Source organism: Musca vetustissima, unplaced genomic scaffold, assembly GCF_032173495.1.
Source record: "Musca vetustissima isolate MV318-11 ecotype Yass unplaced genomic scaffold, APGP_CSIRO_Mvet_v1 utg58905, whole genome shotgun sequence".
In the NCBI taxonomy this organism is placed as follows: Eukaryota; Metazoa; Arthropoda; class Insecta; order Diptera; family Muscidae; genus Musca; species Musca vetustissima.
Genome location: NW_026887086.1, coordinates 17,402 through 42,902, shown reverse-complemented (window position 1 = coordinate 42,902; position 25,501 = coordinate 17,402). Strand labels below are relative to the sequence as shown.

General features: G+C 32.1%; 1 protein-coding gene across 1 annotated transcript; it reads left to right on the top strand.

Annotated features, from left to right (window-relative positions):
• Positions 1-2,733: 2,733 nt before the first annotated feature.
• On the top strand, positions 2,734-22,316 carry LOC133334596 (collagen alpha chain CG42342; the record flags this gene model as incomplete). The annotated part of the gene is made up of 8 exons (XM_061542910.1): positions 2,734-3,093; positions 3,157-3,231; positions 3,321-3,461; positions 5,339-5,401; positions 21,261-21,287; positions 21,354-21,407; positions 21,643-21,840; positions 22,155-22,316. Coding segments are annotated over 8 exons (1,080 nt in total), but the record flags the coding sequence as incomplete, so codon positions are not given.
• Between the last annotated feature and the right edge of the window lie 3,185 nt (positions 22,317-25,501).

Here is a 25,501-nt window from a genome sequence, read left to right as displayed (position 1 = left end):
CAGCATTTTCCTCTTTTAACCTTAAATATCTTCTGAAAACATTCTTCAAATAGTGAATCAAAAAAAATCTAAATATTATTCTCAATAAATTACTTGCAACATAACTTTCTTCAACAAACTTCAACTCAATTTGTTTTTCTTTCATCAAAATCAATTTAAAAATCCAACCTAGTTTTCTTGGCAAGTCAACAGAAGTGTTATTGAACAATATTTTGATATGAACTTTTCAATTAACCTAGACAAACATTATGACAATTTCAATTGATTTCTCTTCAAATGCAATATACTGCACACTAAATGACATGCCTACAACTTATTCATCTTCTCTACTCATAACAATAATAGAGTCAAAATATTTAAAGCCAAAGGCAAATAATCAAGAAATACCATGGTATGAGCGTGTGTGCCTCTTTAGAGTTTTTCCAGCTACATGAAAACTTGTTTGTTGTTCTACTCATGTTGTTTTTTTATTTCATAAACTTTAATTAACTATCTAATATTTGAGGTATGCTACGGAACAACACCTTGTCAAAGCATAACATTCTCCTTCGCATATTTTCTTATGCAGAATGCAAAAAAGACAACGACAACCACACCACTCACTCACACACTCATATATGTCTACACAACTTTGTACTTTAAACATCCTTCTTCTATGCATACATACATATGTGTGTGAGTGAGTGTGTTTGCCTTCAGGAAAATTCTAAAAAACACCGGTATGAATAACTTCCGGTTAAGATGAGCATGTGGTTTTGTGTTGTTGTGTGAGAGTATGACAACATAACCTCACAATTACCAACACTCTTAAACAACTATCTATGTCCTACTATTATATAGTTCATGGAGAATGAGACGTACACAAATAAACATACAGAATACCTATGAGTTTCTCTCTCTCACTTACACTTGAACACGTGTTGTTTTGTACGCATCATAGAAAACCCATCAATATCATCTATACCGATATACACCACCCATACACGTTCTGAGGTTAAACGAATATTTGTTTAAGGATAATGGAAATGAATGGCAGTTAGTAGTTATCGCATTAGACATTGTTGTAGAAGTAAAAAATAAAAAAACAAAGGAGATACACTGGGAAAATAAATACTTGTAAAGGAGCGTATACGTGCTGTCGTTATGTATACGACTCAATCTCTCCCATTAATAAAAATTATGTCTTGCATGCTATTTTCTATAAAGAAAAGGACACACCTATGGGTAGTATAGCAAACATCTCATATATAGAAAAAAATTCACAGACCCTCAGGTCTTATTTTTTTCTACAGAGAAAAATTGACAGACCCTCAGGTCTTATTTTTTTCTATAGAAAAAAATTCACAGACCCCCGGTCGGTCTTATTTTTTTTCTATAGAAAAAAATTCACAGACCCTCAGGTCTTATTTTTTTCTATAGAAAAAAATTCACAGACCCTCAGGTCTTATTTTTTTCTATAGAAAAAAATTCACAGACCCTCAGGTCTTATTTTTTTCTATAGAAAAAAATTCACAGACCCTCAGGTCTAATTTTTTTCTATAGAAAAAAATTCACAGACCCTCAGGTCTTATTTTTTTCTATAGAAAAAAATTCACAGACCACAGGACTGTATTTTTTTCTATAGAAAAAAATTCACAGACCACAGGACTGTATTTTTTTCTATAGAAAAAAATTCACAGACCACAGGACTGTATTTTTTTCTATAGAAAAAAATGTATTTTTTCTATAGAAAAAAAAAATTCACAGACCCTCAGGTCTTATTTTTTTCTATAGAAAAAAATATGATATTTATCTAAATTTGAAAAAAATTCACAGACCCTCAGGTCTTATTTTTTTCTATAGAAAAAAATTCACAGACCCTCAGGTCTTATTTTTTCTATAGGAAAAAATTCAAAGACCCTCTTTGGTTTTGTTTTCAATGCACAGACCCTTGAGTTCTAGTTTTTTCCATACACTCTAGGGTCCTATTTATTTATATATTTGTAATAAAAATTAGTATTATTTGGTTATAGTACCCAATGACGTATAAGTGTTGTCGTTAGTTATACGCCTTATATGAAGATATTTTAATAACCCGCTTCCTGCTTCGCTCAGTGTATATATTAGCAGCAAATAATGTTTACTTATTTAATCCAAAGAAGACAACAATTTGCAAAAATTGTGCCAAAGAAACTCACACAACAACAAATTCTTGAAATGTATAAAAAAAAACCGAACTTATGTCGATATATTTGAGATAAAAATTCCGAACACATGCACACAACACATAAACGTGTACACCTTTTTTTTGTATTGTACCGGCACTTTAATGTTATTAACCTCAACCACATCCTTCCTAAACACGAATATAAAACAGGTAATGGAAACACCAACAACAAAAAGAAAAAACACACAGCACAGGATATTGATTACCCAAAGCAAAAACACCAATAAATGCACAAAAACCACACACACAGAGAAAAAAGTAACAGATAAAAAATGTATGGCCCTAAGGCCCAACACAGAAAATATTTACACAGCAACAAAAAATAACAACAAAATTAAACGAAATACACAACAAGTGGGAAAGTAACACCAAAAACATGTAACAACACCCAAAGAGTGAGAAGTGTAACACAAAAGAGAGAAAGAGTAATTGATTTCCGCAAAATGTGTTTTTAACTAATTAAATTTCTTATCTTCTTCCCTTCCCAAAATGTTCTGCATGCTTCCCAAAAATGTATAATCGAACAGATATTTGGTCCTGCCGGTGCTAAAGATGAAGATTATGATGATCCTCCAGTTACTTTGTTGCGTGGTCCCCCAGGTCCTCCTGGCATACCCGGCAAAGATGGTCGTGACGGCAGAGACGGTGCCAAGGGTGAACCGGGCGAGCCAGGAGAACCTGGTTCTTTGGGTCCTCGTGGCTTAGACGGCCTACCCGGTGAACCTGGTATTGAAGGTCCACCTGGTTTGCCAGGTTATCAAGGACCACCCGGCGAAAAGGGAGATCGTGGTGATATTGGCCCACCTGGTCTTATGGGACCACCTGGTTTGCCAGGTCCACCCGGCTACCCGGGAGTCAAGGGTGACAAAGGCGATCGCGGTGACTCAGTGAGTATTTAAGATTTGTCTCTATTTTGTTTTGGAAAGTTTTCTGATTAGCCCTTTCACTAGAAGTATCGTAAAATGCGCAGACGTCAAGATGATGGCATGGCGGATGCCCCACACCATATGCCCACAATTGAATATGTAAGTAGTCAGATATTTTTTATATGTTTTGATTTGGTTTTATTTATTTTTTATTTTCTTTTTGTTTTATTTTTTTTCGTTTCGTTTAGCTTTATGGTCCTCCCGGTCCACCTGGTCCCATGGGACCTCCTGGCCATCCCGGCAAACCTGGTGAAAGAGGTTTGGATGGCCGCAAAGGAGATCCTGGCGAGAAAGGCACAAAAGGTGATCAGGGTCCTATGGGTCTGCCGGTAAGTAGTAGATTATAATTGTTAATAATTGTTCCATAAAAAAAGAAATCGCAGGCCCAAGGGACCTAATTTTTCTATAGAATAAAATCTAAGAAATTTGGGATTTATTTTAAAATTAAAAAATTCGAATGCCTATTTTTGTTCTGCAGAAACCTGGGCCTTTAGAAAAAAATTCAAAGACCCTCAGGTCATATTTTTATTTCTAAAGAAAAAAATCACAGAACCTTGGGGTTTTCTTTTACAGATCCCAAAATCCCAGACCCTCAACTCCTATTTTTTATAAAAAAAAATCAGACTCTCAGGTACTATTTTTTCTAAACAAAAATAGACACCCTCAAGTTTATTTTTTTTCATATAAAAACAATTCACTGACCCTCAGGTCTATAGAAACAAATTCACAGAACAACAGTTCTTATTTTTTTCTTTAGAAAAAAATTCACAGACCCTCAAGTCTTATTTTTTTCTATAGAAGTCTTCTTTTTTTCTATAGAAAAAAATCGAAGACACTCAGGTCCTATTTTTTTCTATAGAAAAAAATTCAAAGACCCTTAGGTCCTATTTTTTCTATAGAAAAAAATTCACAGACCCTCAGGTCCTATTTTTTCTATAGAAAAAAATTCACAGACCCTCAGGTCCTATTTTTTCCTATAGTAAAAATTCACAGACCCTCAGGTCCTATTTTTTCCTATAGAAAAAGAATTCAAAGACCCTCAGGTCCTATTTTTTCCGATAGAAAAAAATGCAAAGACCCTCAGTTCTTAATTTTTTTATAGAAAAAAATCACTAGCCCTTGGGTCTTATTTTTTTATAGGAAAAAATCACAGAACCTCAGGCCTTATTTTTTCTGTAGAAAAAAATCACACACACAATCATATAGAAAAAAATTCACAGACCCTCAGGTCTTATTTTTTTCTATAGAAAAAAAATCAATGAAAAAATTCACAAACCCTTAGGTTTTGTTTTCTATAGAAAAATATTCACAGACCCTCAGGAGGTCCTATTTTCTGTATAGAAATAAAAAATAGGTCCTATTTTGTTAGAAGCATATTTCTCTATAGGATTAAAATTAACATACACTCAGGTCCTGTTTCTTTCTATAGAAACTTTTTCACACACCAGTTTTTTTCTATAGAAAATATTCGCAGACCCTTAGATCCCATTTTTTTAGAAAAAATAAACTGACAGATTCTTGTTTTTCCTATAGAAAAAATTCTTAGACCTAAGGGTTCTACATTTTTTCTATATAAATAAATTCACAGTCATTCATATCGTATTTTTTATAGAAAAATATTCACAACCCTCAGGTCGGATAATCAGGTCTTTTTTCCATAGAGAAAAAAATTACAGACCCTCTGGTCCTATTTTCTTCTATAGAAAAAATTCACAAATCTTCAAATCCAATTTTTATAGAAAAAAACTTCTCAGAGTTTCATTTCCTATTTTTATGGGAAAAAGCACAAAAAATCTACAGACGAGCAGGTCCTATTTTTTCCATAAGAAAAATTCACAGACATTCTGGTCCTAGTTTTTATTATAGAAATAAATTTATACACCCTTGGGATCTCGAAAAAAAGCCTCCGATCCGATAGAAAGAAAAACAGATAAATTTAGTTCAGTTTTTTCATAGAAAAAATTCACAGGCTCTTGGATCTTATGTTCTTCTATAGAAAAACAATTAAAGAGTGTGGATCCAATTTTTTCTTATACAAATATCCAACGTCCCATGGGTTCTAGAAGGTCTTCTGTTTACATTTTTTGTTTGTTCTTCATTTTCTCTACCTTCAGTTTTTCGAACTCTTGTTCGTATAATTAATGTCATTATGTATACGCCACCGAATAAATAATATTTAACATTTTTTTTTTAATTTTCATTTTAGGGTCCTATGGGCATGCGTGGTGATTCCGGACCAATGGGTCCTTCTGGCAAAGCTGGGCTTCCGGTAAGTTAAATCTTCCCTCTTGTTCCCCTTTTTTATTTTAAAGTAACTAAATCACAAAATGCTTTGGCTTTTTTAAAACACCCGAATTCTAAAACCAATTTTTAATTTGTAGCTAACCTCAAAAAACAAAATAAAAAAATTAATAAAACATTCATCAGCTGTTATTAATAATGTGACTAATATGATAACATATTTTTTGCAATTTTTTTCTTCTCTCTTTCTCTCTTTTTACACCAGGTGTGGGAATACTAATATTAAACAATTTAAACTAAAAAAATGAACACAAAGAAGAAATAAAAAAATAAAATTATTAAAACTTAAAATTAAGGACTTTAAATATAAGGAAAAAATTATTAAACAAAAAATAACAAAACAGTGAAAACCCCCTCAAGGCAAATAATATTTGTCATTGTAAATGTAAATTAAGAAAAAGAATAAATAAAAAAACCCTAAATGAGTTTTCAAAACCAAAGCAAAAATTTAAAAAATAATTAATATAATTTTTAATAAATTAACCCCCTAATTATAAATTACAATTTAATTAAAATAATTTTAAAAACAAAAATCATCATCCAATTTAATACTCATTTTTATTATATATATAAAAAAAATTAATTTACTAACATTTAATTTTATATATTAATAACCAAAATCATACAATACTTAACAAAAAATATTTAATATAATTTTTTAATATATATATAAAAATATTATATATAATTTTCCAATACTGCTTTAAATGTAAAGCATAAAAGAAAAAACAAAAACAACTATTATGGCCATTCTATATGATTACAGTTCAAATGTTTGCTAACACAAAACTAACAACCATATCAATTAACAAACAACAAAATATTAAAAACAAATCCACAACAAAAAAGAAAAAAACTATTTCTCCTGGAACCAAAAGAAAACAAATAAATTATTTACTCAAATTATTGATATACAAGGCAGCATATTAAAAAAAAGAAGAAAACTATTATTCCAAACAAAAATATTTAATAATCCCCTCCAAAAGTATTACTACTTATTTTTTGTAACCTAACCTCAATTACTATATATAAATATATACATTATTTTTCCAATTCAAAATCGTTGAAAACGAATTTTGAAAAATATTTAAATTGCTAACACAAAAGTCACTCACACACCCCCAAGAACAAGGCAGCAGTGTTTTCTAAAATAAAGAAGAAGAAAATGATTTAGGTACCGTCCATGGGCTTTGACACAGTATATACACGTACATAAACACATATACATATATAAATATGAAACATATATAACAATGACATTAAAAAAAAGTAATATTAAATGAAAAAGGAAACTCATAACTAAATGTAAATTACATTTAAATGTCTGCTTGAAAAATTATTTATATTTACATGAAAGAAAATATAAATAATAAAATTAAATGAAATACAAACAAAAAAGAAATAATCCGGTAATTTCGTAACAACAAAAACAACAATGTAACACATGTTAATATCATTCACAGACACAAGAAAAAACGACAACAACAACTGCATACACATCCATAATGTACAATAATTAAATACAAATAAATATTAAATGAATAAAAAAATCAACAAAAATAATAATAAATAATAAATTATATATGTATATATATACATATATAAATTGTCATGCTAATGATTTTATTAAAGGCTATTAAAATGTTAATATTATAAATGTCTATAAACGGTGGAACAAACAAACATTATTGTTGGCACTACCGTTTGTTGCAAGGATTTATAATAAGGATACAAGAGTTCTACTATGTGAGCTGATGATTTTTATGGGGAAATATTCATACTTCGGCAAAATCTTAAAAAATTATATATTGGACATTGTTTAATACTTTTTAAATTGGTATACCGATTTTTTCAAAGCCAAATTAAGCAATCATTATCTCACATTTTTACAGAAAATTCATGGAGGTTGAATGCAAGGAGAATTCTGTAAACAAAAATAAAACATATCCTTTTTTCAATCCCTTTATTATTTTTGTATATCGCATCTTTCATTCGCTTGTAAATCTTTATTAATCGAGTTAATATAGGGCCCACAATTTGGCCACTATATTTCCGATTCTTAGTTGATAGATGAACTTCTTGCAAAAATATTAATATAGGTCCAGGTTAAAATCTTCGATTCAGGGCAAAAATAAGTCCAATGATCACGTATTGTTTCATCTGGACAATCATCTGACCTGACCTGGAATAGTTTGGAATCATTTGCTTCTTATACCTGAACGGCTGCATGATACTCGATTATGGCATTTTAGGTATTTATGTGGAACTTGAGTATATTTTGCAACCAATGTTGGATTATTATTGGATAGAAAATATCCCTATCAAATATTATTATTTATTTAAGTTAAGATTATACTTCATATAACATCGATATTTGTGGGCACAGTTTTCAAGCAAATTGACTCTCATTCGGTGGCAAATTTTTGAATATCTGTCCACATTTTAGCCCAAGTTTAACATACGGAACATAACCTTTGATTTGCCATTTTCCGTATGAACGCTGTTGTATAGAAAAAAATACGACCCTTAGGTACTATTTTTTTCTATAGAAAGATATTCACAGAACCTTGGGTATTAATTTTCTATTGAATAAACAATCACAGACCCTTGGGTACTATGTTTTTTCTACAAAACAAATTCATATACTCATGGGAACTAATGTTTCCTATAGAAAAACTTGCAGATCCTTTGGTAGTATTTTTAGAAATTTCACAAACCTTAAGTAGTATATCTTTCTGCGGGAACAATTTTAAAGATCTTGGTACATTTTTTTCTTCAAAAAATCAAAAAGTTCTAGGATGGGAAATATCGGTCCACTCCTTTTGGTACCTCTCCCACAAAATGATCAAAATGTTGCTAAAAATTTATTTTATAATAACATCCAAACGGTCTATCGGATTTAAACGAAATTTTGTACAGCGTATTATCTTTACCAAGCGTAGGTCAAGTAGGAAGATTGGACCCATTGGTCCACTCCTTCTGGTACCTCCCCCAAAAATGGTCAATATTTTCAATATTTGTATATCCAATATCAGGCGAATGGAATGTCAGATTTGAACCAAACTTTGCACAACCCATTATCTTTACGAAGTCTAGATTAAGTTCAAAGATGGCACCCATTGGACCATTCCTTCTGGTATTTCAATTTTCAATATTTATAAATACAATATCAGGCGAATGGAATGTCCGATATGAACCAAACTTTGCACAACCTATTATCTTTACGAAGTCTAGATTAAGTTCAAAGATGGGACCCATTGGACCACTCCTTCTGGTACCTCCCACACAAATGGTTAAAATGTTCAATATTTATAAATCCAATGGAATGACATATTTCAACCAAACCTTGTACAACAATTATCTTTACCAACCCTATATCAATTCCGGAGATGGGAACCAGTAGTCCACTTTTTCAGGTCACAAATGGCCAATATTTTATAAAATGTTATTTTATTAAATAATCCAAACCCTCTTTGATAAAAATATATTTCTTATATAATGCTAATAATTAAATGTGTGTGTAATTCCGAAGACCTCCGCAAACCATAGGCTGGGGGTATATATCTGTCGGCAACACCGACTGGCTTGTTTGTAAATATTTAATGACAGCACGCATTCCTAATTTTCCCATTGTAAAAAAAAAAAATTGCGGATTCGTCTTTTTGAACACTTGTTCCCATATGAAGGATTTGTAGATATAGCTCCCATATAGTTTCGTCCGATATTATGTAAATGGTACATCACACTCCCAAGATTTGGTCGATGGAGACAAAATTTTGCACAGCATACTGAATTAAGTCCAGTTTGATGTCTGTGAAGTTTTTTTGAATTCAATTCATTATTACTCCCATACATATTACTCCCATACATAATTTTGCTGAATTTCATACAAATGTTACACCAAAAAAAATCCAAGTTCGCCCGATTCTATTTTAATGGAATTTCATAGATGCTTTGTCTCTTCTATCTATAGGATAATGCACACATTATCATACATACAAGAGTATCCAAAGTGGTGAACGGTGTCATATGGTCGGTTCTGTCCGACTTTTGATCTTTCCTTACTGGTTTTCATTAGCATACACGATTTATATTACATGAACGTCTGACTTTAAATAATATTTGTTATCGTTGAGTCCTGCACAATTTGACAGGCTTAAAAATTCGATAGCAGTACTTCAAAAAAACATTATTGAGGTTGTCACAGGTGTGAATTTTCTTCTACAACCCACCAAATCGAAAGAAAGTTGTTCATGAAAGAAGGAAATGTTGTTCATGAAAGAAGGAAATGTTTCTTTGGCAAAACTGATCATGTGAAGACTGTTCCGCTTAAGCAACGTAAGAGATCAGTTCTAAATGCTACACCACATTTGCCTCGATTCGAACTAACGCCTCTTTGACCATCCAAAACGTGGAATTGATGGGTCATACGTCGTACAGCCTACCTTGGTGATGATTCCTTTATATTCCAGTACACCAAGAAAATATACGTCGTTGACACTTTTCGTTGTCAATAGAATATTTTAAACTTAATGAAAGAGATGAAGCAACACTGCTGTCAGTAAAAAGTTTATTTGTTTGGAAAATATAGCTAGGATCTTTAAAATATCTTAAATCAATCGGTACCATTTTAAGGAGCCATGATAAAACAAAGCCTAGTGATATGATATTTTATCGCTTGAGAACCCTAAATGACAAATTACAGCTACTTCGAATGATTCGATATTCACAATATCTAAAAAGCGATAAGGAATTTTATATGGATGACCATGGACCCTTATATCAATACAAATATATTTCGGAAATTAATTGCATGACCTTCAAAATACTTAAAATTGTTCGAAACATTTTTTGCAAGGTCAGGTTGTTGTTAAGTTCATTGAAAGCATTTGCGGATAGTACAATAATTATTATTTTTTGAAATATAGTTCTAGTTATTATTGATCCTTACTTATTACTAGTAGGATAGAGACTACAGTTTACTGGACTACGTTCAATGACCCCAAAATACTGTGCTATTTACCATACTTTGAACTTGGACTAACATTTCAAATATTCTGACATTTTCCCAGCCTCAATAAAATCAAAACAGACACCACAAAATCGAAATAAATACAAAAAGTAGATAGGTTCATAAAGTAAAAAATAATTGCAAAAATATAAAAAACAATAAACATTCGCTTTAATTTATAATTTTACAAACAAAAAATTTAATACAATAAATTGCAAAATACAATAATTATATTCAACACCAACAACATCCCGAACATTACAACAATAAATTAAATGAATGAAAGCGAAATAAAAATTATTTATTCATCATCAACGCCACGGCCACAATCAGCAACATAATCATGGTCAGCAGCAACAGCAGTAAATTCACAACATGAATAAAAAATTAAAAAAAAATATATATTTATAAATTTTAACTTTGCAAAAAAAAAACAAAGTTGCAAAGTCGCAAACAAAATAAAAATCAAACAAACTTTATGGGTTTCACAGCATCAAACATTAAATAACGAAAACATTATAAATAAAAAATTATAATAAAATAATTAAATGAAAACAAATATAAAGGCAACTGAAACTATAACTATACACAATGAAACAAATAGTAACAACAACAACAAACATAAACAGATAAATTGAGAAAATAAATTTATTTACATATAAATATTAAACAAACAAACAAACAAAACTGGCGGGCAGCCACACAAAACATAACAAAAAAACAAATGGCAAAAGGAAATAAAATAATTAAAATTTAAAGGAAAGAAAATAGGAGCTATAAATTAAAAATTTAATTTAATAAAAATATTGAATGTAAATTTGTAATATTATATAAATAGTATACATATTATAACAATTATATATATATGAACGTTTCCCAAAAAATATAAAATTCTCAATTTACTTCCATTATCCCAAAAAAAAATTAAATTAAAAGAAAAGAAAATAAAAAATAATAATGACAAACTTCCTTCCCTTAAGCTACTTGCAACCGAATATTTTTTTGGAATATTAAATGTCAATTTTGTTCAATTATTAAGACTCCAGACAAAGAAAAAACCAACAACAACATAAAAAGGAATTAAAATAATTTAATGTAAAAATATATTTTTAAAAATAAATTGAAAAAAAGAAAAAATAACAATAAAAATTTCCATATATAAAAACCAAAACCAGCATTGCTATGCATTTTTTGTATATATCTCTCTTTCTCCATCTCCTCCCTCATACATTGCCTCCATGACAATGTGGAAAAAATCTAAAACATTATTTATTTATTTTAATCATATCTTTTCATCTCGTTTTCTTCAATTGTAAATAGTTAAATATGTCCACATATTATTTTCTTCTCTTCCTTTCTCTTCTTCTTGCTTGTCTTAATTTAAATATGACATTTTCTTTGTGTGCATGTGTGTGTGTGTTTTCGATTACTATCTTAATTAACATTTCTTCAATTATTCCTTAATTGATACTATTTATGACAAAGCTACTATCTCAAACATACACACACACACACAAACACACTTGCATATACAAATTAGTATTATAATTGCTGCCATCTATATAAATAGTTATATAAATAAAGTCTCTTTAATATAATTTTCATTCTTGGAAAACTGGATTTTCATTACAACTATTATTACAATTACGACTATTAAATAATACTTTTAAGTATTCTTCCTCTTATTTCTATAGGCTAGTTGTTCTGACACCAGACAATGTTATGTATATGTGTGCATTACTGATAGTGAGACAGACAGATGGACAGACACAGAAGATTTAGTTAAGACATTGTTGTAGTTGAGTAGTTGACAAAAGCTACACAAATCAACAGATTGTTTGAAAAGAAATCACTCATTTTTGCAAGACCGGCATAAATAGAATAAATCGATTTTGAAATTTAAGAAGTCAAACCCTCAACCATGAGTTGGTCATTTCAAATATTAATAATTTATAGGGTAATTTATATAGGGGCTCCGATGGGGGTAAATTGTGATCAGAAGAACACAAAGTACAGGCACCCATGGTTAGGACCTTAAACATCTTATCTTATCAATCTTGTAGCGGGACCTTTGTATGGAGACTATATAGAAACATAGACTTATATTGAATATGTTCTTCTTTAGACAAGCTAAAAGGCAGAGAGTATTCAATAGACCAGCTGATGTGAAGGGAGTCGTATATAGACGTGCTGGAGGGTAGGGGCCTTCATAGTCGAGCAAAAGGGAATACAGCTACATGCTGAAGGACAGTGAGTCTTCAATAGTCCATCTGAAGGGAAAATGAGTAAATTAAATTTTTTTAGACGAGTTAATAGAGGTCTTCTATAGAATATCTGAAACGATTTTTTTTTTTGGGGTGCTGAGGGGAGTCTTAAATATGTTCTGTAAATAAGCTTTTTACCAACCGAGATTTCGGAATGCCAAATAGTCCTTGCAATCCAGGGTATCTTCTAAGGACAAGCTGAAAAGCAGAGAGCATTCAAGAGAGCAGCTGATGTGAAAGGAGTCGTTTATAGTACAGCTGAAGAGAAGGGAGTCTTTTATAGACGAACTGAAAGGGTAGGGCTCTGTATAGCCGAGCTAAAGAGAGACGAGCTACTTGCTCAACGGCAGAGAGGCTTGAGTGGAAAACAGAATAGTCTATAGACCACCTGAAATCAATGAAATTATTCTATTAGGTTGGGGAAAAAGGAATCCATCGAAAATGTCGATAAAATCGGAGAAATGATCGAAGTTGACCGGTATGTTCGCAGTCGTAAAATCGTCTAGGATCTAAAAATCGACCATAAAACTGTTTTAAACCATTTACACAATGTTGGATTCAAAAAGAAGTTCGATGTTTGGGTGCCACACGAATTAACAGATAAAATTTGAGTGGATCGAATTTGCATCTGCGAAGCCTTGGTCAAACGGAATGAGATAGACCAATTTCTTAAACGGTGGTGACTGGAGATGAGAAATGGATCACATAGTATAACCCTGTGCGAAAAGGATCGTGGTCAAAGAGCGGTAAAGCACCTCTACTATGAGTTGCTTCCATATGGCCAAACGCTAAATTCTGATATCTACTGTCAACAACTGGACCGTTTGGTGGTAGCAATTGACCAGAAACGGTCAGAATTGGCTAACAGGAGAGATGTCATGTTTCACCAGGAAAACGCTAGGCCACACACGTCTACAGTGACTCGCCAGAAACTTCAGGAGCTTGGTTGGGAAGTTTTAATGTATCCGCTATACAAACCGGAATTGACATTGCAAAATTTCTGACAAAAAATTGTTATCTAGGGAGGATTGTGGAAATCGACTACTATAGATGTTTGTAAATAGAGAGCAGGACTTTTATGAGAGAGGCATTATGAAGTTACATTTGAAATGGCAACAAATCAACGGTGCATATTTGGCCCAATACGGACATTCCGAAGCATGTTAAATAAAGTCCTATAGGTCATTTTGGTTTTCCCCCAACCTAATGTATACAACATGAAGGTTTTTTAAAGAACTGAAGAGGATATTTGACGGCGACCTGAAAGGAATCTTCTGAAGTGAGTTTGTTGTAGGCGGATTAAATGGAGTATTTATGGATGAGCTAAAGGGAGTATTCTATTGTAGAACTGAAGGGGAACTTGTATGGAAGAGTGAACTGAATGAATTGACGAGAGAGAGAGAGTTACAACTGAATCTTCTATTGAAGAAAATGAAGGAGTTCAAAGGAGTGTTTTATAGAAGATCTAAACTAGTATTTATAGATACGTAGCAGTTAGTCTTCTATAGACTGGCTGCGGGGAGTCTTTGGCCGACGATTCGAAGAGTATCCTCTATAGACTATTCTATCGATAAGGTGGAGGGAGTTTTCTATAGACAAGAGGAATGGAAACTTCCATAGAGTGAAAGGAAATCTTTCAAAGACGAGCGACTAAAATATAAACCGATATGGGCGCTGAATCTTTATATGAATCCGATATTTATAATTTTTAATAGGACATTTATATGGGGGTCCCATCTTCGAACTTTGGTTCAAATCGAACATTCCATTCGCCAGACATTGTATTTATAAATATTGACAATTTTGAGCCATTGTGGTGGAGTTAGCAGAAGGAGTAAACCAATGGGTTCCATCTTCTTTCTTGATATAGGCATGGTAAGGATAATAGGTTTTACAAAGGTTGGTTCAAATCGGATAGTCCGTTCACATGATATCATAAAATTTATAATTATAACCATTTTTTGGTGGAGGTATCAGAAGAAGTGGACCGATATTCCCCATCTTCGAACTGATACTAAGTTTGGAAGATATATTAAAATGTGCAAAGTTTGAATGAAATCGGTTGCTCCCTTCGAGAGTTATCCTGCGCACCAGCCGGACAGATAGACAGACAGACGGAGATTTGTAATTCGACTCCAAATTGCTTGAAAATGATTTGGTCCAAAGAAATATAGGCTCTAAAACAAAAATGGCCATAAGGCAGGGTTTATAAAAAATCTTAGAAATGAGTCGCTTCTTTTTTATACATTCTGCCATAAAAAAATATAGTCATTCCCCTTCTAACACCTTGAAATATATGTCGGAACCAGATTGTCCGTCAGACACAATAGCGTAAGACCTATCTGACAGTCCCAGGTCGGAACATAACCATTGACCGATCCTCCCTACAGAGTCAATCTTATTCTCAAATACATAAATATTGTACCGACCCAGAATAAATTTTGTCCTAGAAAAATGTTCGACGTTTTTTTAAGGAAACTTCCTCTCCTTTTTGATTTTTCAAGATTTACAATGGGCTGGTAAATCAATACCAATGTTTGTTAAGGTTTGTAACTTTGCACATATATATTTGAAGATTTAAAAGAGAAGAAAAATAATTTACAAACTATTTTTGTTTTTTTTGTTGTTTTTTTTTTTATGAAAGAAAAGTCCTTATTTTTGATGGCAGGCATGATAACTCCTCACTGGAACATCGGAATCCGAAAATTCCAAAGGTGTTAGAAACAGTACATTCTGGCTCTTGTATGAACTAGGATTATTAACTTCGCTCTAAAATTAACAAAATGGCGGACCTTTGAAAAAATATCGCCGATTTTTGACCACAAACTAAGTTAAAAAAATAAGGAAGATCTTCACCGATTGGCTTTATCCTAGTTCATACGTTAGCTATACACTCACATTAGTTTTTGAGTTATCGTGCCCGCCATTCGCAAAAGAGTAAAACGCGTTTAAAGTTTCAGAAGCCCTTTAGCCGTCACTTGATGCTGACACAATAAATCGGCTATATCTTCAAGAGTTCTTGAGATTTTCACTTGAAATTTTGTTGGGAGATTCTTGAATTAGTGTAGATTCGAATTAAATCAAAAAAATGTTGACACCGAGAATGGGGGGTCCCCTTAAGTGAAGCCCTACGCACGAGGCTTGTCTCGTCTTTGAAGAGCGGTAGGGTCGATTTCTCTTTTGATTGGGACTCAACATCGAATGCAAACTGGTGGAAATAAATGCCCAAGGATCTCACTTTATGTCACATTCACGGTATCAATGTTCTGTGGCCTTTTTTGACTACCTACCAGCACTTCCAAAGTGCTAGGGGAAGTTTAAAATATCACACTTTCCAATGAAACAGTTCGATGACGCCTGGCGACAGTTAGTGTTGCTAAGGCCACTACTATGTATATTAACCCCCGTAATTCAGAATAGAATTCAGAAATATAATACGTGTTTATTTACTATTTTATAAATTTTTAATTATTTGAGAAAGGTACGGATTTTTATTTTTGGTTTTATTCAAAATGTGCATTAAAACAGTTTCTATTATATTTCTATTTTTTGAAATTTTCTTATTTGGCAATTTTTTTCTATTTAATGAAATAATCTGTTGATAAGTGTAATTCCTTGAGATTACAATTACAACTTAAATGCATTTCATCAATTTTAATTACACACTGATACACAATATATAAATAAATATTATGGAAATTGTATTTATAAGTTGTTAATACAAAAATACTCCTCTTCGATATAATGTCTCTCTTAAGTAATTCGAAAAACTTTGTCCTTCCATTTTTCTCTCCCTTATAATAACAAACTATTATATAAATAAATATTTACATAAAGACACACAACTAGATATATAAATTGAAAATTTAATTTCTTAATATACATATATGCCAATAAAGAAAGATACCTTTTAACACATCTATCTACCTATAACTATATCTATATATACATATATATAAAAATTAAACTATAAATATTTCAAATCTTTTTTCCCTCCCTCCCACACAAACAAGATGATATAAATACACACATATATAGATTTAAGATTATTATTATTAAACTAACAAACTATAATATTATATAAAAAATGGATGTTTAATTTTGAATGATTTTTTTGAATGAAAAAAAAAATAAATAATAACTAAATGTCATTGCCTAACAAAACAATAACAACAGCAACTATTATTTTTCTTTACAAAAAAATAAATACAAATATATAAATATGACAAAAAGAAATGCATTTGACAAATAATAAAAAAAAAATATTAAGATTGAATTGCATTGTGTATAAATTAAAATATATTTTTTGTGTTGTCTATTTTTTGAAATTAAAAAATATATTATTTTCATATTGTTGTTGTTCTGAAAGGGGAATGATAGCAATTTTTTGCATTGCTCTTTATGTTGATCCCAAACCAACTATCTTTCTATCCATCCATCTATCCGTATAAACAACAAAGACCAGATATTTATAATCTTTCACAGATAAACGGAATGATATCCCTCTTCTAGCATTGTGTATAAAGAGAACAACAACAAATAAAATAGCATATTCAAATATACATATATAAATATTACAACAATAAAAAATAACAACAAACAAATAGTCAAACAACTATGAATTGTCAAATAATTTTCCCTCCCATTTTTTGGTTTGTTTGTGTTGTTATTGTGCATCCGACAGATTGACAAAAAAACTAAACAAAAACTATGAATTGAAAGTAAAGTAAAGTGTATAAGAGTATAATAATAAGAAGATGAAGCAGCAGAACAAAAAAATAATAATATAGATTGTGTATTAACAAACAAACAAAAAATGTTGTCTTGTGAATGTACATTTCATTCATGGTATGTTTCTTTAGTTGTTGGAGATTGTGTTTAGTTTAGTTCACATTCATTTTCCTTTAACAAGGATTCTAGTATATCTGTATGTATGTCCTTGTATATTTTTTCTCAAACAAAGTTTAGTTAAAGCAAATGACACATAACCCAAAAAGTCAAAATGATCAAAAAAATGAATATTTGAAAACTAAGAAGAAAAAAACAACAACAACAATTCAAACAAATGAACGTTTCTTTTGTGTATTATGCATTATTCAATAAAGTGATGAGTTTTTTACAGAAAAAAAAAGATATTTAATGAAAAAAATATATATACATATGATGAAAATAAATTTTGAATGTGTTTTGTTGGGGATTGTTATTTGTGGAAGGGGTGAAGAAATGTTAAAGGTTATTACTAACATATTTTTCAATCACAATGGAAATATTAAATATGAAAGAAGTAAAGATGTCAGACAACCATTTACTAAAATGTCACTTAAATTTCTTCTTAAAAACTCCAAATTTTAAATATCTATATTCATAATACTGTTTCGAACTATAATCCGGCATATAAAATCATGGAAGCAAGGTAAACCAAAGTCGATGAATTTGTTTCATTAATTGCACTTAAATGCGTGAAGTAACGAGAAAAAGTACCAAGAAATACGACATTTGTAATTTTCCTTTTTACTTTTTTCCTGCTACTCCTCTTGTCAGCATAGAGCTTTCACAAAGCTCCACCATCTTACTCGATTAATTTTCGTTGTGTTTACATCTTCCGATGTAGGGTTATTTTATCTTATTCTTGGATTATTCTTCGCCGCCAGGTGTTTCTTGGTCGATTTTCTATACAATGTGAACCCAAAATACCAAATTACAGCCAATTCGGTTGAAAAACGAACTGAACATTGTCAAAATACCCAAAAAGCTGGGGGCGTGGTCCACCCATTTTTTCTTAATTCAATTTTTCTAACATTCGAATTCTACACTCCAAATTTGGTGAATCTATCTTGTCGGGATATATCTAATGCCACTAAAATCGCGATTTCAGCCATAATGCGTTGTATGGGATCCTGGTTCGTTAGGTTCAACAGCTCTATGTTACTTATGGTGTTGGGCCAGAAATTTGATGATATTTGACCCAAGTCAGGTTTCACTGCCTTGCAGCCGGCCTAATTATATTCCTCGCTTTTTAATTACGTCTATTTTTTCAGCACCACTTGTTGTTACAGTGCTTCCGAGATAGCAGAAGCTATCGACGTATTCAATTGCTTGGCCTTGGCAGACTTCATTCATTATTTCATCCAGTACATTTGTGATCAGAAGGGGCTACAGAGGGCATCCTTGTTTTACTCCTACGTTGGTGTAAAGACCTAAGAGTTCTGCATCTTCGTACATCGCTCTTATTATTACTTTGCATGCCAGTCACTCCAGATCTTCTACTTTTAAAGGCATGATGGAGAAATAAGGCAGATATCATCCACATAGTCTAAGGCTGACGTCAAAGTGCGCGCGACAAGCGATGCTATGATATGCCGCTAGACGACGCTATAAACCTCTGCGTGTGTTTTATTATGGCATAGCGATTTTTGGCATCGTTCTTTTGCATCTTATCGAATCTTTTTTTTTTTTTGGTTTTTCATGTATTTTTGTGGACTCATGCCCAAATTTAAATAAATAATAATAAAATAATTTGGAAAAAATACGGGAAATCGATGCAGAAATATTTGTTAATTTGATGAATTTTTATTTTAAAATTGCTTAGAAAATATTTTGCGATATGAAAAATTCTTCGTCTGAATCCTTCTTGAGTCAATAAACACCAGTTTACAACAGAAGTAGGCGATGTAAACCAAGAACACGCTTTGTTCTTGGTTTACAATGTACTATAGCATTGAAGTAGCATGAACTATTATAGCATGTAGTATCGCATTGCTTCTCGCTTGCTCTAAGGCTCTATGCCTCTTCTCTGTGAGCAGACTGCATTCATTACTTCATCCAGTATAATTGTGAGGGTTCGCTCTTGTTATTCGGATTATTTTCTCCCTTTTTGCTCAATGCTTCCCATATGGCAGTTCGTCTGATGGCATCGAAAGCTTTCTTGAAATCGATGAACAGTAGGTACATGGGGGTGTGCCATTCTATAGATTGTTCTACGATGACTCGTAGAATGTTGGTATTGTCCACGCAGCTTCTATTTGGTGTAAAGCCAGCTTATCTCTCAGAATGTTATCTACTTTACTTTGAATACTTTTCTGCATTATGGTTGCAATAATTTTCTTTTTTTTAATTTTTGATTGTTTTGTTACGTATTTTATTTCATACAAGCTGGGAGGGTTGTACGATATTTTCCGTGGTGCGTCTGACGTTACTGATTTCTTCGAAATGTTCTGTGTATCTGTGAGTTTGTTAGTAGCCTACGATTACGATCTTTAATTGCTGTAGTCCTAGTACACCTTCTATTTGTGAGACTATCTATTGGTCGGTGTAGCTTTCTTATGATGTTATTCTGGCTAGCTGCTTCCTCGGCTGTTTTTGTTAGATTTTCTAGGAACTTTCTTTTATCTTTCCTTGCTGCTTTCTTCACTGCAAATTGAGTTTACCTCTTTGAAAAACTGCCAATGTCAGATTATCTTTTATTTCCGACGTCCGAAAGGGAACTTTTTCATCTTCTACTAACAGAAATATGATCTATTTGATTGCCAGTATTGCCGCTTGGAGATGTCCATGTGTATTTATGAATATCCTTGTGCGGGAAGATGGAACCACCAATGATCAGCTGGTTATTGTTTTTGACTCCGCATCCATGTATTCTCGCCGTTATTGTTTTTGAATCCGCATCCATGTATTCCCATTGCTGAAGGAGCTTTAGTGTTATCGCTACCTATTTTAGCGTTAAAATCACCCATGAGAATAAAATGTCTCCTCTCCGAATTTCGTTAAGCGTGGTGTGTTAGTAGAATTCATCTTTGACGGTATATTCTACATCTTCCGTGGGAGCATATCACTTTACTATGGTGATGTGTCTTACATTGCTCTTGAATCGAACCATTATTACACGGTCAGATATTGGTTCCTATGTCTCCGACGACTTCTTAGCATTCTTCGACATTAGGATCCCAACTCCTCTTTCACCGTCATTTTCTTTTCCACTGTATATTACATAGTTGTCATTTTCTATTGGAAGTTCATCGCTTTTATTCCATCTCATTTCGTTTATTCAGAAGACTTCGATGTCATTTGCTGTTCTAGCTTTGTAAGCCTCGATGCTTCACGAAGAGTTTGTACATTCCACAGGCGTCCAAATTCTGAAAGTGCAATAATAATGCTTGATATTGCTTAGCGTAAAACAATAAAATGGGAATCTGATCTATACCAGGTCCCAATTCTTGTTCTATGAACATATTTGAATTTAAATATGTATTTATGCTTAATTTAATTTCATTTTAAATTTATATACATTTTATATATTTTTTCATCCGTATATTAATTTAATTTAATTACATTATTTTTTATTAAAATTATATTTAATTTAACGGCATAGTATTAAATTAATTTAGTATGTTTGTGTTGGGCATGTTTGCTTGCTTTAGCTTAATTCTAATTTATGTTATTTACTTTAGTTAACAATTATTTGTTTGCTATTATTTTTATTACACCATTTTATTTACCTTATTTTTAATTTTGTTTACTTTTTTCTTTTTATTTCAAATTACTTTCAACAATAGGGTCCTCCTGGTCTCGATGGCATGAAGGTGAGTAGTGGAAACTAAAAATAAGTGTTTGAAATGAAAATATATTAATAATATATTTGTTTATAGGGTGCTCAGGGCGAAACTGGCTTAAAGGGTGAACGTGGTGATCCCGGTCTACCGGTAAGAAATTTTATAAAAAAAAATAAATGAAATAAAAAATTCTGCTATCGATGTGCTGCATGCTTAAATGGTCGTTTAAATAAAACTTACTTTACGAATCTATCTATTTTTTCTCTCTCTTTCAACCAATCCCACCCACCTTTATTTCAAATATATATTTCACTAACAATTGTGTATGTCGATTGTATTGTACAAAATTAAAAACAATAAATAAAAATTAAAAATCGAAATAAAGGGTACCGATGGCATACCTGGCCAGGAAGGACCACGCGGTGAAAAGGGCTCCCGAGGCGATCCTGGTCCACCGGGTAAACGTGGACGCAAAGGTGATCGCGGTGATAAAGGCGAACAAGGTGTACCCGGCTTAGATGCACCATGCCCCTTGGGTTCAGATGGCCTACCATTGCCCGGCTGTGGTTGGAGACCACAAAAGGTTAGCATGATTTACAAATAATGCAAAAACATGAAAAATCCACACACAACAAAGCTTCCCTGCCCTTTCCCAGCTCCTAATTGGTTTTGGTTTAATTCCGCAAAAAAAAAAACACAAAAATTCCGCTCCACATTTTTTTGAAATTCCATTCCCACCCATTTAATGTTTTCTAATTTTTAACGGTTTTGGTTACTAACATTTTTTGCTAATATTTGTTTCTCTTTTGTGTCTAACATGATATTTTTTGCACCAATCTAAACAAACACCTGCACTACCACAACCACCTCTGCAAAAATTAAACAAATCGCCTTTAGGAAACGGTTATCTCAACACCAGTCCATAAAGATTATTTACCTGATGTCACGGGTCCTGAGAGCAATAATGCCAGCGATTATGAACAGGAAGAAGATGAAGAGGAACAAAATGAAAACGAAGATGAATATGATGAATATCAAGACAATTTACACAACGATTAAAATCACGATAAAAATCGTTTAAAGAATGAAAACAACAAAACAGGGGCAAAATAAACGCCAACACAAATCCGAAAAATAGAAAATATTTAAACAGGCAGACAAAAAATGTGCTAAAAGCCCTGGCAGACAACGATTAACAATTTGTTTAACAAGAATAATAAACAAACAACAACAAAAAAGAAACAACGAATCTAAAACATCGACCTGATCCATGCCGCCAGCCATAAAACAATGGTTCTACTGTGTGTTGTCATTGCAATCCACAATCTCCGGCCTCCCTGGCAGTCCCTGGCTTCGTCAACGTTGCATTATTTCCATTAACATTCAGCCAAGCGTTTACCATCATTACTGCTGCATTTAGGCCATTAGCACCTACCTGCTTTTTTACACAAACACACACATCTCAAACACATTATGGAGTGACATTTCCAATTAACATTTAATTACAATGGAGTGGGTGGCTGTCCAGTCACAATGTGTCCAGCTAATATTTGTATTCTTGTCTAACCCTGTCGTTATCGTTTTAATGTTTATGTATTTGTTTTTTTGGTACTAATTTCTAATTTAACTCACTATTCTAACAACAACAACTACACCAAGCACCTCAAGTAGCTACGACTAAATTGTTGGAAGTTTGACTTCTTCATGGTGGAGGCTGTACTACTCACTCTAACACACAGTAAAGTATAATTTTTGCAAACACAATCTATAATGCTTTTTTTTAATAATTGGTATTTTTGTTAGTAAAATTTTTATAATAATGAAACAAAGTATAGAAAAAAATTAAAAGTAAATGAAGAAACAAATCCACGCCTCTATGTAGAGCCCTCAAAATATTTGTAAAAAATCCATGCCTCTATATAGACCCTCGAAAATATTCTTTAAAAAATCCACGCCTCTATATAGACCCTCCAAAATATTCTTTAAAAAAATCCACGCCTCTATATAGACCCTCCAAAATATTCTTTAAAAAATCCACGCCTCTATATAGACCCTCCAAAATATTCTTTAAAAAAGTAAGGAAAGTAGTAAAGTCGGACGGGGCCGACTATATGACGCCCTTCACCACTTTGGGTATGAAAGTCGAAAGATATATAGGGACTTTGGTGCACCATTTACATTAAATCGGACGAACATATATATGGGAGCTATATCTAAATCTGGACCGATTTTCACGAAACTTGGCAGACATCATTCTAGACTCAATTCCGTACGTTGTGACAAATTTCGTGCAAATTGACTTTGGTGCACCATTTACATAACATCGGACGAAACTATATATGGGAGCTATATCTAAATCAGAACCAATTTTCACGAAACTAAACACACATCATTCTAGGCTCAATTCAGTACGCTATGCCAATTTTCGTGGAAATCGAAAGATATATAGGGACTTTGGTGCACCATATACATAAAATCGGACGAAACTATATATGGGAGCTATATCTAAATCTGAATCGATTCCAACAAAACTTTGCACACATCAATCTGAACATATTTCAGTACGCTGTGCAAATATTTGTCTCAATCGGACAATTTACCTAGAATCAGACGAAACTGTATATATGGGAGCTATATCTAAATCTGAACCGATTTTCTCCAATTTCAATAGGGTTCGTCCTTGGGCCAAATAAGTGGCATGTGCCAAATTTCATCGAAATCGGATCATAAATGCGACCTTAAAATACCGAAAATTGGGAGTAACCTTATATCTACCCGAAAAAATTTACCTATATTTATAATTTTTTGTGGAGAGATTTGCTACCCAATAGAACTCAACTCAAAGTACCAAAATTCAGCGAATTCGGTTGAAAAACGCGCTCAAGAACCTAAAAATACCAAAAAAAGTGGGGGGGTTAACCTCATATGGGGGCTACCCAAAAAAAGTCCAATATTTATATTTTGTGGAGAGATTTGCTACCTCATTAGAACTAAAATACTAAATTACAGCCAATTCGGTGAAAAAATCCGGTTAAAACACCCCCAAAAACTGAAAATTTGGGAGTACCGTTATATAAGAGCTACCAGAAAAAGTGGGCCGATATTTATATATTTTTAGGTTGAAAACGCGCTTAAGAACCCTTATATTGGAGCTATGCCTAAAGGAAGACCGAAGTAGCCCATCTTCAAACATGACCTGCCTGCAGACAAAAGAAGACTATGCAAAAATTTGGCATTCTTATCTCAATTCGTTTAGACGCTAGAGTGTTTACAACAGACAGACGAACTGACGAATCGTCATAGAAGAATATATACACTTTATAGGGTCGGAAATGATTTATTCGATGAGTTACAAACGGAAAAACGAAATTAATATACCCTCCATTCTATGGTGAAGGGTAAAAAAATCCACGCCTTAGCTAAGCCCTCAAAAAAATATTTTTAGAAAATCCACGCCTTTGCTAAACCCTCAAAAATATCATAAAAAAAATCCATCCACTCAAAAAATATTTAAAAAAAAATGCAGGTCTTCATTTAAACCCTCAAAAATATTAAATCCATGCCTTTAAAATATTATTTTTTAGGGTTCTACTTTGTTTCATTATTATATTTTTTTCAAAATTTATTTATTTTTCCAAATAAACAAACACCTATTAACGAACTTTCACTAATCTGTTTTACAGGACAATTGGGAAGAATGGCTTAGAGAGGAAGTAATACGTATAGTCAAGACTATGCCAAAGATAAGACGCAGATAGATTGCACACACCATACCCAAGTCGAATAAAAACTCACCCCTGCCCCTCTCTTGTCAATACCACAACACAAAGCTTTAAACACACACAGCTAATAAAAATCAAGTGATTGGTACAGAGCAGCTTTCTAAAAAAAAACACAAAACTATGCAATAATTTCTCTCTACTATATCCCCATTTTTAAGAAGAAAAAATAATTTTAATTTTTTGTTTTAGATTTAAGAACAACAACAAGAATTAACGATGAATCTTTATGAAAATAAAACTAAAGAAAGTATTGTTATTTTATAGAGAAAGAATAAAAATTAAAAAAAAAAAAACAAAAAACACAAATTACGAAATAAGAAATCGAACGAGAACGAAAAAAAAAAACATAATTTGTAATGCAAAAAAGCTTTACTAAGTTTCAATTTAAGTTTAGATTAATTTCAAAGAGTTAAAGAAAAACATAAGTTTAAATGCAATCAATTATTTGCAATAATTTAATAA